Source organism: Maylandia zebra, linkage group LG10 (assembly GCF_041146795.1).
Source record: "Maylandia zebra isolate NMK-2024a linkage group LG10, Mzebra_GT3a, whole genome shotgun sequence".
Classification (NCBI taxonomy): domain Eukaryota; kingdom Metazoa; phylum Chordata; class Actinopteri; order Cichliformes; family Cichlidae; genus Maylandia; species Maylandia zebra.
In genome coordinates this window covers 33,575,178-33,594,098 of record NC_135176.1, presented here as the reverse complement: position 1 = coordinate 33,594,098, position 18,921 = coordinate 33,575,178, and the positions used below count along the sequence as shown (strand labels likewise).

The 18,921-nt window shown below is 43.9% G+C and overlaps 2 protein-coding genes across 2 annotated transcripts; both read left to right on the top strand.

The window, feature by feature from the left end:
• Positions 1 to 383: 383 nt before the first annotated feature.
• LOC101479829 (uncharacterized) lies at positions 384 to 10,587 on the top strand. The gene is made up of 5 exons (XM_004556904.3): positions 384 to 1,134; positions 2,275 to 2,483; positions 2,763 to 2,883; positions 3,022 to 3,247; positions 10,167 to 10,587. The coding sequence occupies exons 1-4, from the start codon at positions 610 to 612 to the stop codon at positions 3,244 to 3,246; spliced, it is 1,080 nt and encodes a 359-aa protein (XP_004556961.3). The 5' UTR covers positions 384 to 609; the 3' UTR covers position 3,247; positions 10,167 to 10,587.
• A 108-nt stretch (positions 10,588 to 10,695) lies between these two features.
• On the top strand, positions 10,696 to 16,692 carry LOC143420699 (uncharacterized). Its single transcript, XM_076888810.1, has 5 exons — positions 10,696 to 11,714; positions 11,962 to 12,170; positions 12,980 to 13,097; positions 14,928 to 15,111; positions 15,799 to 16,692. The coding sequence occupies exons 1-5, from the start codon at positions 11,139 to 11,141 to the stop codon at positions 15,852 to 15,854; spliced, it is 1,143 nt and encodes a 380-aa protein (XP_076744925.1). The 5' UTR covers positions 10,696 to 11,138; the 3' UTR covers positions 15,855 to 16,692.
• The last annotated feature ends 2,229 nt before the right edge of the window (positions 16,693 to 18,921 follow it).

Genomic DNA, 18,921 nt, shown 5'->3' with positions numbered 1-18,921 from the left:
TTTGAAATCATCTGTACAGGAGTGTCTGCTGTGTTGAACAGGAAACAGGAAGTGTTGAGCTGAAATATGATCAGGATGATTCTGGGCTCAAGTGCGTCGCAGGTTCACGCTCTGACAGCTCTAACAGACTAGCATCCAGAGCAGATGATCTGAAGCGTGTGCTGTGGGTGCAGATGACCCCTGACCCCAGCTACAGGGGTGATTACATAAGTTTCATGTTGTGAGACGATAAATGGGCTTCTTCATAAACATCATGTTCAGGTTTTCAGTTTCTTTTCAGAAGAAAGAAACTGAAAACCTGAACATGATGTTTCAGGTTTTCAGTTTCTTTTCTCCTGAATAGTAACGGAAACATTTCTGTTTAACTGACGCCCCTTCAGCAGGAGCCAACATGTCTCAAACGTCCGCAGAGTACCTGGGAATGAGTCACTACCTGATATATCCTCCTAAATATGGGCGGAGCATGAACACACCTGGGAATCTTCCGCGTTGGGTTGACGAGTCGACTGAAGTCTTACTGAGCAGAGTGTGGCAGGGCTCACTGGGAGATCGGCTGGTTTGTTCTGTATCACAGATTTTTCATTAGCACCATCATCTTGCACTGTGGACATGGAGGCTCAGAGAAAGAACAATGGATCGAATGCGATTTTTATTCACAAACATCATTTATGTTTACATGATTTGAAAATGCACAATCAGCATTTGAGGAACATCTATCTTCTAAAAACAAACATCCCTGAATACCCTCAACCCGAGTTTCACGTGTCCAATCTGAAACACGACACACAGCAAGGAGGCTTACTGAGGATCTGGAAGGACGAAGGCTTCAAGGATCCTCACGGAGGCCTGAAGGATGCAGACGGCCTGTCCCTGGTGTGGTGGAGTCTGGCTGTGGGTCCCCAGGAGATCCAGTCTGCTGAGACCAGGCTCCTGGACAGGTTCTACCCAAACCGGATAGAGAAGCAGGCTGAACAGAAGCCGAGCTACCTGGACGAGATCTACCCAGACCTGAACAAGCAGAAGAGCTTCCTCTGGAAGTTTGCCACCTCTCCGGCTTTCGCAGAGAAGTCCAGGTTTGGATCGTACCGCTTCACCTTCCCCCTGCACGAAGTGGTGACCGCCTACAGCCAGCAGGTACTGGTGGTGGGGGTGGGGGGGTTAAATCAATGTGTAGCTCACTGATTGATTCTGCATGTTAGGAAAACATAATTTCATTAGTACTTTTATTTTTAAAACACTGAGTTTATCCATCAGCTCAGACTGAAAGAGACACGATGGCCTGGATTAAGACCTTAAACTCCTCAAGGCTTTAAGGTCTAACAGCCACTTAAAAACCTTGAAAGTCATGTGACCAGGAGTAATCTGCCAACCAGCTCCAGTGTGTTTGTGCAATTCAATTCATGTTTATTGATATAGTGGCGAGTCACAACAACAGTCACCTCATTGTAAGGTGTAGTTAACGTGTAGCTAGTGTGTAGTTAGTGTGTAGTTAGTGTGTAGTTAGGGTGTAGTTAACGTGTGGTTAGTGTGTAGTTAGGGTGTAGTTAACGTGTGGTTAGTGTGTAGTTAGGGTGTAGTTAACGTGTGGTTAGTGTGTAGTTAGGGTGTAGTTAACGTGTGGTTAGTGTGTAGTTAGGGTGTAGTTAACGTGTGGTTAGTGTGTAGTTAGGGTGTAGTTAACGTGTGGTTAGTGTGTAGTTAGGGTGTAGTTAACGTGTGGTTAGTGTGTAGTTAGGGTGTAGTTAACGTGTGGTTAGTGTGTAGTTAGTGCGTTAACTTGTTTCCATTCTGTGCAATTCGAGTATGAACTACTTTTGGACAACTTTTTTTCTTCCCCCTTCTAATCTGTAGTGGTTCAGTCCACTTTGCGGAGGGCTTTCTTATAAAGCAGCAAACTATTTCTCCAGGCTAAATGATGATCCTCTAAATTTGTGACACGCCATTTCCTCTCCAGATTACGAGTCGTCTGCTTTAGGCTACGTGTTTGAGAATTATACCACGGAGTCAGGTACTTCTGATTAGAGACCTTAGTTTTCACAGGAGCTACAGTATCCAGAGTCGTACGTAGTGAGGAGGTGAAATTATTAACAAGATAATCGACCTCTGTTGGGGTAGCGTTCAGGTAGCTGCTCCGCTCTGTGTTGGTGCAGGTCATTGAAGATGATAACAGTGGGTGGATTATATTGTTGTGTGATTGTTAAACGGTGTACAGTGTGTCAGGTTAGTGACCTTTGTGTGTGTCTCTCACACTGAAATTCCTGTTGTTGTCTCCAGTTTTGCTCCGGAGCTCCGCCCATGATAAAGGTGTTCAAGACCGCCCTCTACAATCAGGAAGTGCAGTACTCTGTGCTGGTCCACAGCCCGGCCAGAGAGAAGCTCTTCTCAGAGTATCCTTCGCTTGCTTATGATGACCCGAACGCCGTCTTCACTTACAGAGACGGACACTTCATCTGGAGGTCACAGGCCATGTGCGAGACACACAGGTAAGTGTTAAAAGTCTCCACTGAAATAAATGTGATCGACCACTGCTGCAATATTATAAAAACCAGAAACAAAGCCAAAGATGATGGACACAACGAGTCCATGCAGTGTCTGATATTCATGTTGATTTTTCCTTTAATTTGTCATTGGTCAGTGTGCTTCATCTCAACCTGAGCATCAGATTTAATGCTGGCACTGAGAGCTCTGTCAGGGAAGCAGTCTGAAGTCCTCTGTGAGCTGATTGGTTGAAATGCTTTTCGTGTCTCTGACTTTCTTCTCAGTTGGAAATTGACCCAAAAACCTGACAAAAACCAGATGGAAGCTGATGGTCTACATCCTTTTCAACGTCAGTTTTATGTTTGGGATAATGTCGCCATCGCCCTGCACATGGATCATGGACAGGTACCTGCCCCTCCTACTCCTCCGTCTATAGAGACGCCTGAAGCATTTTACAAGAAGCTGTTGCCTATAAATTTGGTAAAAATTAAAACAAAGTGTTGAAGTTTCTCACCTTGTTTCTCTGCTCGGTTTCATTTTCAGGTGCTGAAGTTTGACTGTGATCGACTGAGAGCAAACCTCACGTACTGTGAGAAACCTGAAGAGGATGTTCTAACAAAGCTTTCGTTGGGTGAGAAACCTGAAGAGAGTGCTGCACCTGGAATCCAGTATGACAGTTTTGAAAATGCTAAATCACTGGTTGGACATTTGTGGCCTGACGCAGGCTTCCCCCTGGGGAAGGAGCCTTCACTCAGCCTTGTTTTCTAAGGTAATGAATCAGTAATTAAAGGAATAGTTTCTGTTGTCATTACAAATACACAAACGCTGACACATGGAGGTTTACACAACTACTAAAGGTGAAGGTAACAATCCTCACCTGGGATCTATTTGCTTGTAATTATGCGTGTGTGAAAAGTCAGTGAGTTTCTGGCCTGCAGATAGGTCACTGCATGTTTCACACTGATGACACCACCGTGGTTGGTCTCTGATGGAGCTGAGACAGAGAACAGGGTGGAGGTAGAGAACTTGTCCTGCTGGTGCTCAGAAAATAACCTGAAAAGCTGAACGTCCTTCAAACCAAAGAGCTCATCATGGACTTCAGGAGGCACAGACAGCGCCCCCTTCCCCGGCATTATAAATGGAGAACAGGTGGAATCTGTCTCCACCTTCAGGTTTCTATGCACCCACATCTCCACCAACCTCACCTGGACCCACACCACCATCACCCTGGTAAAGAAGGCCCAGCAGCAGCTGCCCCTCCTCCGTGTCCTGAGGAAGAAGAACCTGGACCAGGAGCTGCTGCTGACCTTCTCCCCTCCTCAGTGGAGAGCGTGCTCCTCCTGCCTGCTGTTGGTATTCAGGGGCCTCGACTGAGAACAGCAAGGCTGCACAGAGGGTCATTAACACCACCCAAAACATCACTGCCAACCCTGGAGGCCATCGCCAGCTCCTCCTGTGTCAGGTGAACCATCACAGGTGACCCCGCCCACCACCTGTTTGACCCGGTCATCCAAGACACATCCACCTATCCATCTCATCAGTCGCAGCCATGATCTGAGTAACCCTCATTGCTCACTCACACTCTGTTCAGACCAAGTCGTTTTTGGTGTGGAGAAACCATAATTTCATTGTACATGTAAAAGGATAATAAAGCTTTATTCTATTTTATTCTATTCTATGTTTCATTCAGTGGTGCACTGACCTTTGATTCTGAGCCATGGGGAAAACAGAAGCATTATCAAAGGATCTGCAGGAGAAGATAGTTGAACTTTATAAAAACAGCAAAAGGATATAAAACGATATCCAGGGAACTGAGGATGCTAATCATCAATGTCCAAACTCTAGTTAAGAGGTGAAAAATGACAGATTCGTTCAACACCAGCTGATTCAACAACTTCAGCTGATTCAAGATGCACAATAAGGAAAAAATAGGCTGCATGGTCGAGTCTTAAGAAGAAAGTCGTTACTACGCCGATGCCACAAAACTGCCCGTTTACAATAAGCCAACAGCACAGAGAAACTTCTTCTAAAATGAAGCTTCTGCAGAGGTCCTCTCCATCTCCTGACCTCAGCATCATTCAGCCACTCTGAGGAGATCTCAGAGCTGCAGCTCCAGACAGACCCAGAAAGATGTGAACAGGCCAAAGTTTTACCAAGAGCAATGGGCAGCAGCTTTAGCATCTGAGACAATAAAGTTCCCTGAACACAAATACCATAACAAGCTGCCATTAATATGAGAGGAGGCGATACATCGTATTAAGAACCACAAACACAAAAGTTTGATAATGAAGCTTCACACAGACAGAAAAGTTGTATAGAATTATTCATGTTCTCTGAGGAATAATAATGGATTGGATTTATATAGCGCTTTTCGAGACCCTCAAAGTGCTTTACACTTCCACTATTCATCCACTCTCACATTCACACACTGGTGGAGGCAGCTACAGTTGTAGCCACAGCTGCCCTGGGACAGACTGACTGAAGCGAGGCTCCATATCGCGCCATCGGCCCCTCTGACCATCACCAGTAGGTGGTAGGTGAAGTGTCTTGCCCAAGGACACAACGACCAGGCAGAAAAATCACAAATTCTGTCAGGGTTCATAAACTGATGAGTACAACTGTAGATGGACGGAGTCTCATCTCACACTCTCACCTCTAACATGTCCGTGTCTGCGCTCTCTCAGCTGGAGAACTACAGCAGGACCTGATGGAGGCTGAGGACTCTCTGGGCTCTGTGGATCTGCTAACGGATCCATGCTATCTGTATAAATGCGTGCGTGTGCTAAGGACGTGGGAGGTGGTACAGCAGCGCTCCCTGGTGGACAGGACAGTCTACCAAGAATACATTAGATTAGATTAGATAGAACTTTATTAATCCCTCGGGTGGGTTCCTCTGGGAAATTCGATTTCCAAAAAAGCACAGCAACGACCGAAGTTACAGAGTTATACACACACACATATATATAAATACAGAGACAATATAAATAAAATATACGAAGGGGATAAATAGAATAAATAGGAATAAAAATAAAAATACAAGTGAATTGCACATTTCAAGTATTGAGTCTATTGCACTGTTGACTATTTACAAAAGTATTGCACAAGGTATTGTACAGTGAGGTGAAGAGGCACTACAGCTTAGTTGTTCCCCCCTCCTTTGTCCTCCTGTTTCCCCTCCCTCTCCCCTCCAGAGAGGAGTTAAACAGTCTGATGGCGTGTGGGACAAAGGAGTTTTTAAGTCTGTTAGTTCTTGTCTTTGGGAGAAGCAACCTGTCACTGAACAGACTCTTCTGGTTGTTAATGGCCGTGTGCAGAGGATGCCCAGCATTGTTCATAATGTCCATCAGTTTCTTTAATGTCCTTTTCTCTGCCACTGTCACCAGAGTGTCCAGCTTCATGCCGACCACAGAGCTAGCCTTCCTGATCAGTTTCTCCAGCCTGGATGAGTCCTTCTTTGCTGTGCTGCTCCCCCAGCACACCACAGCATAGAAAAGTACTCCAGCAACCACCGACTGGTAAAACATCCTCAGGAGCTTCCTGCAGATGTTAAAAGACCTCAGCCTCCTGAGGAAGTACAGTCGGCTTTGGCCTTTTTTATACAGGTGCTCTGTGTTGCATGACCAGTCCAGTTTATTGTCCACCCACAGCCCGAGGTACTTGTACTTGTTGACCACCTCCACCTCCTCCCCCTCTATCTGAACCGGCAGTGGACCTTCTCTGGACCTCCCGAAGTCCACAACCAGTTCCTTAGTCTTTGAGGTGTTGAGTTGCAGGTGGTTTGTGTGACTCCATGCGACAAAGTTCCTCACCAGACTTCTGTACTCCTCTTCCTGATCATCCCAGATACACCCCATGATGGCCGTGTCATCTGCAAACTTCTGAATGTGGCATAATTCAGAGTTGTAGCAGAAGTCAGAGGTGTACAGGGTGAAGAGAAGAGGGGACAGCACAGTTCCCTGTGGTGCTCCTGTGCTGCTGACCACAGTGTCAGACGTGATGTCCTTCAGCCTGACGTACTGTGGTCTGTCGGTGAGGTAGTCGGAGATCCAAGCCACCAGGCAGGGGTCCACCTCCATCCTGTTCAGTTTTTCCTGAAGCATACAGGGCCGGATGGTATTAAAGGCACTGGAAAAGTCAAGAAACAGGATCCTGACCGTGCCTTTTCCCCCATCCAGGTGTGAGTGGGCTCTGTGTAGGAGGTACAGGATGGCATCCTCCACTCCGACACCCGCCTTGTATGCAAACTGTAGTGGGTCCTACATCAATCAATATAAAAGTTTTGAATTGGTTTGTGTAAAGATATCTTTAAAATTAAATGTTTAACAGCATAGTTTAGGTTTCAGTACTTCAGCTAAGTTGATGATGGAAAATTTGCTCAGAACACCTTTTCACCCTTTTCAAACTGAACATCCAGAAATGTGTAATAATAACTGTTAGGTGGTGCTTGTATCATCCATCTTTCCTCACACACACTGTCAGCCAGTAAGTACTCTGCTCACATAAGCAGCTCAGTCACATCAAGTCCAGTCCACAAAGACCTCACCCACATCCACACGAGGCCCACAGGGCGGGGTAACAGGCGAAGGTCCAGGGAAGTCTGTACAAGGAGAGGAGATATACGTTAGAGAGGAGCACTACGAGATACGAGATCACTCGGTGAACCAGGGCTACACTGACACAGGTTAGCACAACGATCCAACAAAGAAGCAAACCCCACTGGGGCCTTGAGTGGTGCAGGAGTTACCATCCGTGATGAGAGGGAGTTGAGTAGAGCTGTACAGACAAGGACAGAGGTGGGGACTGGAGCCTGACTCCGCCCTGGTGAGAAACAGCAAAACAACAAGAAACAACATCCCAGAGATCCTGGAGAGCATGACAAAAATGTAGACCATATGAATGCATCTGAGTCGTTCAGCTCAAACCTTTAAGAACATCAGGATGGGCTTTTTTCATTTTGTTTTGAACATATTCATTAAAAGAGTGACTCTATAAAGAACCTGCTCCTTACTCTGTTACATTAAAGTGCACACGAAACACACATGTATGAAGGCTAATGTGCAGTAGAGCTGGGCGATATAAGACTTTTTCATATCACGATATGTTTTTTTCATTTCAGGCGATAACGATATCTATCACGATATCAGCCAAATAACTATATTTGTAAGATTTAAATGTGCCGTTGCTCACAAGTAAAATGTGAAATAATCAGCAGCTTGTTTTTAAATATTTATTTCCCATAATAAGTTCAACAGGGTAGATGTACTTAAGGAACATGAGACTTTTTCAGATAAATAAAGGCAAATATTGCAAACTACACAAAAGGCAGCCGCTAAAGCGTTTAAGTTTCAAAATAGAACAAACGAAACAGACTAAACTGTCAATTCCACTTAGAAACAAAATATTAATTCTAAAAATAAATCTTAGTTTGTTTTACAGAAGAACAGACAAAACTGACTAACTTTTGTCAATATCAAATAAACTGAGAACTAAAAGGAAATTCTCAATCTCTCCTTGTTGTATAGCTGAGCTTTTCAAACAGTTTTAACAGCTACTTTAGTCTGACAAAAGCCGAATGACGAATTAGCGCTTCCAGTCAGAGACTGAGGCTACGTCCACACGTACACGGGTATTTTTGAAAACGGAGATTTTCCGTTTTCGTTTTAAAAAAGAATCCCGTCCACACATAAAGGCAGAAATGAAGGAAAACGCTGCTATGAACATGCCAAAGCAGCAGGTGGCGCTAGATTCCTAACCGTGCAGAAATGTTGGCCAATCAGAAGTCTAGAAGCCTCGGTGGGAAAAAGTAAACAAAGCTGGGGCATAGAAGCAGAACCGAGTCGTATGTGTGGAGGGACAGTAACTGTGTGTATATGTAAGCATTTAAACACTGCAGAGAGAAGAATTAACAGTATTGTAGAAATTCATTTCACCGAAACAATAACGTCAAAAAAGGCGCACACCTTTGACGCTGCGTTTTCTCCGTTTTTCTGGTCCACACGTAAATGCAAAAACGGAGTTTTCAAAAATCTTCGTTTTCAGTGACCAAAAACGCCGTTTACGTGTGGACGAAAGGTGCAAACGCATAGAAAAATCTGCGCATGCACCAGTTTATTGTATTTCCAGACTTGCTTTCGGCACATTTACAGTGCACGCTACTCTGTTTTTTGTCAGACTTGAAATAGCTGAAATACCTTCACACTACAGAACTTCTATGGCTCTTCCGTTCGACAATCTCTCCGGCGTTGGAACCATCATCTGTTTTCTCTTCGGTCACGCTCGGTTGATTTTTCTAGTCGGCACACTCATTTCCTCCATTACCCGCTGGCTGCTTCCCAAACAAATACACATGTGCGGCTTGGCACTTGTGCTGTACGTAACAAGTCACGTGACGCTGCGGCTGTGATTGGTTCGGCTCTGCGCTACTTAATTTGGATTGGCTGTTCTTTTTTTTTCTTTCTTTCTTTTTTAAGAGGACAAGAGCGGCGAGGTCTATCGCGATAGTTTAATTTTTCTATCGAGAAAAAGTTATATCGCGATACATATCGTTATCGTTCTATCGCCCAGCTCTAATGTGCAGCATGGAGCTCTAAAATACTGCCACAGAACTTTCTGTGAAGCTGGATTTAAGAAATAAATGTTAAAGTTACAGTTTTTAGAGCGTGTGCCAGTAAAGGAAGTGACATCATTGAAGGAGAACAGGAACAAACTCAGAGTCATCCTCCTCTGTGCTCACTCAGACCTACACCAGGACAATCACAGGATGCTCTTAAGCTTTATGAGCCCAGCTGCGCCCCCTGCTGTCGAAAACCCAAACAGCACTGACGGTGCAGCAGCTCTGGAGTTCGGTGGTTTTCCTGGCTGTAGTCAGATCACATCAGACACTAATATTTGCACTATTTATTGATCAGGAAATTATCAGCTCAAAAAATAAATGACTAAATACTGACAGATGGCTGTTTCTCAACTCAGACGTCCACATTATTCTGAATGACAGTTAAAAACTTGATGTTTGGTTTACGGTCATGTGTGATGAGGAATAATCAATAAATGGATTGAGCATTTATTGATTATTCTGATTGTAATCATCTGTATTCTTTTTTTTCTGTCCAGATTTTAATCTTATAGTTTCTATGACAGACTGTAAAAATCATACAATAAGCTCCACTTATTGTATGATTTGCTATTTGTAATCATGTTGTGGATAAATGGATGTATAAAAGAGGCAGAGGTTCGCTAATCTTCAAAAAACTGTGTCTGGAAAATGTGGAACAATTCTTCTTGATGTGAAATTGTGAATCATCTACAGTAATATTATCATCAAAGGATTCAGAGAATCTGCAGGAATCTCTGCACAGTGACACGGCTGAACATCAGTGAACAGCTGTGATCTTCAGACCTGTATGAAGGTTAATGAACAGCATGGAGACAAACTCTCACTGTTCTCAGTCATCGCAGTCTAAAGCGTTTGCAAACAAAGGGATCTTTAAGTTTCCGGGTCGGTTGCTACTAACAGACTTACATTTGTTTATTTTTGCTCACAAGCGACAGAACTGATACGTACGAGCGATGAACGCTGAATGAGACGTGAAAGAAACTCAGAGAGCTTTTTCAAGGGGATGATGAAATGAAAGTAAAACATATGTAAATCCAAAGCATCTGACCTCAGCCTGTGTTCCACATCTCTCTAGATTACACACAACATCCACGAGCAGGAAGTCCTCATCAATAGTTCCTGTTCCAAAAACACATCGAACAAAAGGTCAAAGGTGGCTGCAGGAGACCACTGAGGACAGTTTGTGCCCATCTCGTCTTTAACAGAGTTTAAATGTGTTTTTCAGCCCTGACGGCCAGTGGGCTGGCCTTGTGTTTTGCTTTTTCTGTTACCTGTTTCTTGCAGGTAGGTGGAGCTGACCCAATTATAGATGCAGCACACCCAGTGTATATAAAGACACCTTGACTGAACCAGCGTGGTCTCTGGCTCTCGCTGGCTCTCTCCATCTGGCACCCATCAGATTCATTTGAGGCTTCAGTTATGGCTGTTATATCATTTCAATTGTGTTTAAGTTTCTTCACCTTATCGTCATTAAAAATATCTCACAGCCTTTAAAAGCCTGTGTGTGGTCTCCCACTTGCTTGTCACGTCCTTGAGCCAGGTTGTGACATATGAGAGATCAAAAATGTTGGAAAAAATAATAATTTAAGATTAAATTTTGATCTTAAAGTTCCAGAAACAGGCGAATGTTATCATATGTATATTACTGTATATTTAACCTTTCAATATCACAGTATTGTCCGATGCAGCTACTGAGAGACGTTACTTTGCAGACGCTCACATGGATCCTGCTGCTGTCTGCAGATGTTTAACAAGCAAACATCTGCTAAACTCTATGTGTCTATGTAATCTGCTAAATGAATTACTAATGAGTTTCATTAGCCTGCTGTCTGAGCTGCAGTCGGGTTTAACTTCATTAACACTTGAACCTGTAACAGAAGCGGAAACAGTGAAATAGAGGTAGATGACAGGAGTTTGGTGGTTTTGCAGGGGGAAGTGTGTCTTCTTTCTTTCCCTGTGTGATGTTTATCAGTGCTGGTGCTGAAATATGGAAGCTGATGTTTAGACTATTTCCTGTGTGAGGGCGCTCAGGCTTTGTCCCATTTGCATGCCCTGGACTGTGGGGGCGTGGTCTGAATATAAGCCTGGTGATCAGAGATCACTCACACTCCTGACAGGAAGCATCAGCCTCCACCTGATCATGCAGACACAAAGAAACAGGAGAGGATATATACAACACTTCATAAACTGTAAGCATCTGTGGCTGAATGAGCTGAAGAAGCTCGCTCATGACTTGAAGAACCCGTATCTCCTAAAAGAAAACGTCCCTGACTACCCCCGACCCGAGTTTCACGTGTCTCACCTGAAACACGACACAGAGCGAGGGGCTTTATGTTGGATCAGGACAGACGGCGGCTTCAAGGATCCTCACAGAGGCTTCAGGGATCCACACAAATGGCCCCTGGTGTGGTGGAGTCTGGCTGTGGGGCCCGAGGAGATCCAGGCGGCCGAGACGAGGCTCCTGGAGAAGACCTACCCAAACCGGACGAAGGAGCAGGCTGTGAAGCAGCAGAGCTTCCTGTGGAGATTTGCCACCTCTCCGGCCTTCAGTGAGAAGTCCAGGTATGGATCGTACCGCTTCACCTTCCTCCTGCAGGACGTGCTGAGCGCCTACAGCCAGCAGGTATGTTTACATTTACAGAGGGGGGAATTTTTTCTTCCTGAAGATACAAACATTATTCAAAACTCAACAACTCTTTATCCACAACAGTCTGAGTTTGTGTCAAAGCTACACACTAAAAATAATAAACACCGTGTGACCAGGAACAATCTGTCAGCTTTTCTCTGTGTGTTATCAGTACATCATGTACATTACCTCAGGTGTGTGACAGGTGTGAGTCTCCCACTGAAAGACCTTCTGTTGTGTCCAGTTTTGCTTCGGAGCTCCGCCCATCATGAGAGTGTTCAGGACCTGCCTGTTCAAAAAGAAAGTGCAGTACTCTGTGTTGGTCCACAGCCCAGCCAATCGCGAGCTCTTCTCAGAGTTTCCATTACTTCCTGGTAATGACCCGAACGCTGTCTGCGCGTACAGAGACGGACGCTTCATCTGGAGGTCGGAGGCCATGTGTGAGACACACAGGTGAGAGACACAGATAAACGCTCACAGACAAAGGAAGAGGGTCAACAAGTTATTGTCTGTGCTCATGCTGAGCAGCAGGGAAGAACACCTGGGCTTCTTGGAGACTCTGGGATGGTAGGAACACTTGGATGTAGGAGACAGGAACAGCCTGATCTAAACCAGAGTGGTGTTGGTTTTTCACCCTTAACATCCTGTTACAGGATAAGGTTGCTCCAGAATGCACTTGTACCAGGACACGCTGTGTTCAGGTCAGTGATCAGCTTAGTTGTCGTACATCTGATCTGAGGCATCCAGGTCGGTGCAGAGCTTTTTGGACCATGACACCATTTGTAGTTTTGCGTGCGTCATTTTAATTCCAACAATCAAGATGTGACTGAAGTGCACGCTTTCAGTTTTAATTCAGCGGGTTTCACAAAAGTAAAAATGTGTTAGTTAGAGTCACTGCCCTGAGTCAGAGAAATCATGTGCCTCATTCACAGGTGATGGGAAGGTGGAGGATGGGGTTGGGGGCATCCTCAGTAATGTGCACCAGACCTTTGTGATGGAGCTCAATCTGAAGGCAAATACATTCAATCTACATTGCAGCCCTCAAATATCATGAGCGTGCTGCCACTATAACTATGGTGGAGGAGTCCCTGCAATGACAATTACCAAATTTTAAAAAGTTTCCTCCTGACATCCAGTCAGCTGATCTTTTCCAATAATTTTATGTATATATTTAAGTATATTTAAGACTTTTACTGTCTGCTTTATGTGGAGTCAGATAATACTGCCACACTGATACTGTTTGTCTTTGGCCTTCCTGTCAGGTACGAGCTGATCCACAGATCTGATGCAAGTCAGATGGACTCTCTGGAGCTGTTTGGACAGCCTGAGTTTTATCTTTGGGATAATGTTGCCATCGCCCTGCATGTGGAGAACGGACAGGTGGTTATGGGATAATCTGGCTGTAAATAACAATTAAATGTAAAAATCAAATGGCCTGTATCTGTATAGCACTTTACACATCCAGTCACACACAGGTGATGGCAGCTACATTGTAGCCACAGCTGCCCTGGGGCGCACTGACACTGGCGCCACCGGGCCCTCCGACCACCACCAGTAGGCAACGGGTGAAGTGTCTTGCCCAAGGACACAACGACCGAGACTGTCGGAGCCGGGGCTCGAACCGGCAACCTTCCGATTACAAGACGAACTGCCGACTCTTGAGCCACGATCGCCCCACAACAACAAACTAACCTCCTCTGTGAATTGCAGATTTATTGTTGTGGAGGGGTTTGCTAGTCCCAGTGATCCCAGAGGCTTTATTGTCGGAGTGCTGGGCAGTGGCCAGCACACACTGGCAAACTGATCCCAGCTACTGAGACTCCTCCAGGTGACTGGTGACTGGTTCCGGAGACAGGCCGGACTTTGTCTCAGCTGGGGTGGATATCTTAGTATCCCCTAGTTTTCCCAGGTGGACAAGAGGATATGTTCCCTGCACCTTCAGGTCAGGGAATAGGTCCTGACTGTCATCTGTGCCTGTGCGCCAAACATCAGTTCAGAGTAACCTGCCAGCGTGCTCCACCTGGGGGCTGTCGTCTTACTGGGAGAATTCAACACTAATGCGGGCAACAACACTGAGACCTGGAAGGGCATGATTGGGAGGAAGGGTCTTCCAGATCTGAACCAGAGCTGGACTCCTGTGTGAACCAGGGTGTCTGTAACTGCACATGGCACTAGGACACCCCATACCACAGGTCGATGATCAATTTTGTAATTGTATCATCAGATCTGTGGCTGTATGTTCTGGACATTTGGGTGAAGAAAGATGGTGAGCTTTTAACTGATCACCACCTGGAGGCAGAATTGGATCAGGTGGCAGGGGAAGATGGTGGACAGACCTGGTGCACCTGAACGTAAAATGAGGGTTCGCTGGGAACACCTGACAGAGGCGAGATCTTCAACTGCTGCACTGAGCTGCGGCTGCAAGGTCGTTGGTGCCTGTCGTGGTGGTAACCCCCAAACCAGATGCAGGACAGCGTAGTGCAGCTGATTTGACTGAGGATATTGTTGGGTTGGAAGGAATACATCAAGGACCTCCTTAATCCCAGTCTTCCATAAAGCAAGCAGAGTCTGGAGACCTGGGGAGTGACTAGTCCATCACCAGAGTGAGGTCACTGAGGCAGCTAAACAACTCCTTGGTGGCGGGGCCCTTGGTGTGAATGAAGTTCGCCCTGAGTTTCTGAAGGATCTGGATCTTGCAGGGCTGTCTTGGTTGATATGCCTCTACAATGTTGTGTGGAGAGGGGCAGTACCTCTGGACTGGCAGACTGGGATGGTGGTTACCATCTTCAAGAAGAGGGACTGAAGGGTGTCCTCTGACTGTAGGGGCATTGGTAGATGAGGAGTTTGACCATTTGTGAGGGGCTCAAAGTACAGCCATTACTCCTCTACATCGAAAGGAGCCAGTTAAGCTGGTTTGGCCATGTAACAAGGAAGCCTCCTGGGTGCCCTACTGGGTGAGGTGTTCTGGGCATGTTCCGCTGGGAGGGGGTCCCAGGACAGACCCAGGACACACTGGAGAGATTATATCTCTTGGCTGGCCCGGGAACACTGGAGGAGGTGGCTGCGGCCTCCATAACGCGGCCTCAGATAAGCGGAAGAAGATGGATGGATAGAACAAACTCACAGGCTGATGTGTGTCTGACAGTTAAGCTCTTAACTAATCTTTGTAGTCACTAAGCTTTATTGTTCACTCTCTCTTTTCTTTTTCAGGTACTGAAGTTTGATTCTGACCAACTGAGAGAGAACCTGAAATTCTGTGAACCAGACAGACCCACAGTCACACCCAACTTCTATTTTGATCATTTTGAAAACGCTAAAATCTTGGTTAACCAATTGTGGCCCGACTCAGACTCCCTGCTGGAGGAGGAGCCTTCACTCAAGCTCAGTTTCAAAGGTAATTAATCCATAATTGAAACCAGCATTTCCTTTATCGGACTGGGTGAAGATGCCAGGTTTATGCTTTGGTACAAAACTTTATTCCATATTTGTTTTTTTTAAACTAAAAATCACTAAAACCAGTTTGTTTGTAGGACAAGTTAATGATTCAGATAAAGCATCACACAGATACCTGCTAATCAGCACCATCCAGAGAAAACTGTGGAATCTGACCAAAGCTCTTAGTCAGACTTGTTGGATGGTCTGTTATTACAGTAACCTCAGAGCAGCCATGTTATTGGTCAGGTGATGTCATTAAAAATGCTCTAAAAGGCTCCAACAGCACAAACAAGGTCCAGAGGTCCAGTTCAGGTGAAGCTAGCAGACAGCTAGCAGCTACACCCACCTGTGTCACCATCCACCTGTCAGTTACATAGGCCACGCCCCTAGTAATGCAGACTTTATTCCTTAATACAATTTAAAAAGCTGTTAGGAAGGTAGAAATGATCTGCAGAGACCAAACAGTTTGCGTATCAGGCTGTAAACATGTTTCATTCTGCTGTAAAGCTTTAACAGTCTGTGGGACTGACTCACTGCTGCCTCTGCTGGACGTCAGAGGAATTGCAGGTTTTAGCTTCAAACACTGGCTTCAGTTTGGGAATGAAGACCACGTCTGTCTCTGACATATTCTCCTCTTTCTCTGCAGCGCTCTTTCTTTCCATGAGAAAACCAAAGAGGATTAAAGACTTTACTGAAGTTTGAAGCCTGCCTGCAGTGAGACGACGCCTCCAGTTTAAACTCTGTTTGTTTGCTGTTCCGTATTTTAGACCAACCAAGCGTATTGTTTGATAGCGGTGTGGTCACAGCTTTAGATAACGCGTATTTATGGGTTTTGAACGTATGAATTCATACATTGTTGTGTTGTTTTAACCTTTGGTGAGATAAGAGTGGGTGGGGCATCACAGTGCTGCTTCTCTAACCTACAGCAGAGGTCGGTGTTGTTGGTGTGACGGGTGGATGGATGTGACGTGTTCATGTACCCAAAGTTTAATATGAGACATTTCTGTATTTTGGCAAAGTGAAAGCTGGTTTTATTTTGTATCTGAAACACAAAGATGACTTTATTCATTTATTCATGCTTTGATCCAAACAGAAGAATAATATATCGAGTGCAGAGAGAGTATGAGCGTGCAGCGTTTAAAGCGTGGAAGTAATCACATTACTTTGAGTTTGATTCCATAAAAAGTGACAAAAACATTAGCGTCCGCTGATCGCCGCGTGGGAAGAAAACTTCTTTTTACAGCGAAAAAACCCTAAACCTCCGAGCGAGCACCGAGTGCGCTGCCACGGGAATGTGACACAGAGAAACTCCCGGATCCTCCCACTGACATGACCGCTGCAGCTCACCTGCACCAGAGCACACCTCCGCCTGCTTTACAGGTGAAAACAGAGCAACAGGCCCGCTGAGTCTTTGATTTTATTTATTTTCTGCTGTGTTTTACTTGCATCTATTTGAAATACTGAGTGTAAACACAAAACATATTTTATTTTATGTGCTGGAATGTGCAGAAAATAGGTTTAAATGTTAAACTAATTTCTTCCAGTCAGAGAATGTTGCATATAATTAAATTTTTGCAGTTTTCAGCAAACAGTTCAGTTTCCAGCAGGTAGTTCTTCTTCTGCTATTTTCAGATTACACTACACGGCATTCACACTGCATTTTCACAGGAAATGCAACTTCTTCTAGTTACAACTGTTTTTGCATTACTGCCGCCTTGTGGATATACGAAGTATATCGATCCTAATTAACTTAACTTAAATGTTATGCCATCAAGTAACACATTAGTATTCTGTACAGACAATAATAGAGACAATTACATAGACTTTATTAGAAAAACATATTTTAACTTAACAATAACATATAATTTAAGTAAAATGAAAATAAATAATTTATATAGACTGGTTAGGACATGCTTTTTAAAAAAGTGGGAGAAAAATCATCAGAAATATCAGAAAAGCTGTTAATGCGACATTTGGTGAGTTACATTACAGTGAGCTACATTACATTGAGTTACATTACATTGAGTTACATTACATTGAGTTACATTACAGTGAGCTACATTACAGTGAGTTACATTACAGTGAGCTACATTACATTGAGTTACATTACATTGAGTTACATTACATTGAATTACATTACAGTGAGCTACATTACATTGAGTTACATTACAGTGAGTTACATTACAGTGAGCTACATTACATTGAGTTACATTACATTGAGTTACATTACATTGAGTTACATTACATTGAGTTACATTACAGTGAGCTACATTACAGTGAGCTACATTACATTGAGTTACATTACAGTGAGCTACATTACATTGAGTTACATTACATTGAGTTACATTACAGTGAGCTACATTACAGTGAGCTACATTACATTGAGTTACATTACATTGAGTTACATTACAGTGAGCTACATTACATTGAGTTACATTACATTGAGTTACATTACAGTGAGCTACATTACAGTGAGCTACATTACATTGAGTTACATTACAGTGAGCTACATTACATTGAGTTACATTACAGTGAGCTACATTACATTGAGTTACATTACATTGAGTTACATTACAGTGAGCTACATTACAGTGAGCTACATTACATTGAGTTACATTACAGTGAGTTACATTACAGTGAGTTACATTACAGTGAGCTACATTACAGTGAGTTACATTACAGTGAGCTACATTACAGTGAGCTACATTACATTGAGTTACATTACAGTGAGTTACATTACAGTGAGTTACATTACAGTGAGCTACATTACATTGAGTTACATCACAGTGAGCTACATTACATTGAGCTACATTACAGTGAGCTACATTACAGTGAGCTACATTACATTGAGTTACATTACAGTGAGTTACATTACAGTGAGCTACATTACAGTGAGTTACATTACAGTGAGTTACATTACAGTGAGTTACATTACATTGAGTTACATTACAGTGAGCTACATTACAGTGAGCTACATTACAGTGAGTTACATTACATTGAGTTACATTACATTGAGTTACATTACAGTGAGTTACATTACATTGAGTTACATTACAGTGAGCTACATTACATTGAGTTACATTACAGTGAGCTACATTACAGTGAGCTACATTACATTGAGTTACATTACAGTGAGTTACATCACAGTGAGCTACATTACATTGAGTTACATTACAGTGAGCTACATTACAGTGAGCTACATTACAGTGAGTTACATTACATTGAGTTACATTACAGTGAGTTACATTACACTGAGTTACATTACATAAAACATGAATCTGAAATTCATTTGACTCGATGGTTCAGTCATAAGCTTTAGTTTTCCCACAATCCTTTGCGGTTCAAAGGGTTTGAACAAAGTCGTTGGTGCCTTTGTGTTTCGATCAGTGTTGTTGATCAATCGTCATGCCAATGTGCATATTAATTATCATAAGTGACCTCACAGCCCTTCGTTCCTTCAGTGGGCTGGTTTCAGTCATTATGCAAATGTCCTGTTTGTAAGGTTGGAAACCTGCAGTCAGCTGAGACTGAAGACGTCACCTGATGATGATGAAACGTTTCTCCCACTGAATCTTTTTCATTCTTTTCACTGTTTCTTCTTCAGATTTTTATTCGTTGTAGAGGAAACAGATCGTCTTCAGGTTCATAGCAGACGTGTTTCACTGCAAGATGAACTAATCATCTATGCAATAATTAAAATATTAGTTAGTTAAGGCTCTGATATGATCTGCTCAGCAGCCAAGAAAACTGCTGAAGTGCTGCTGCACCA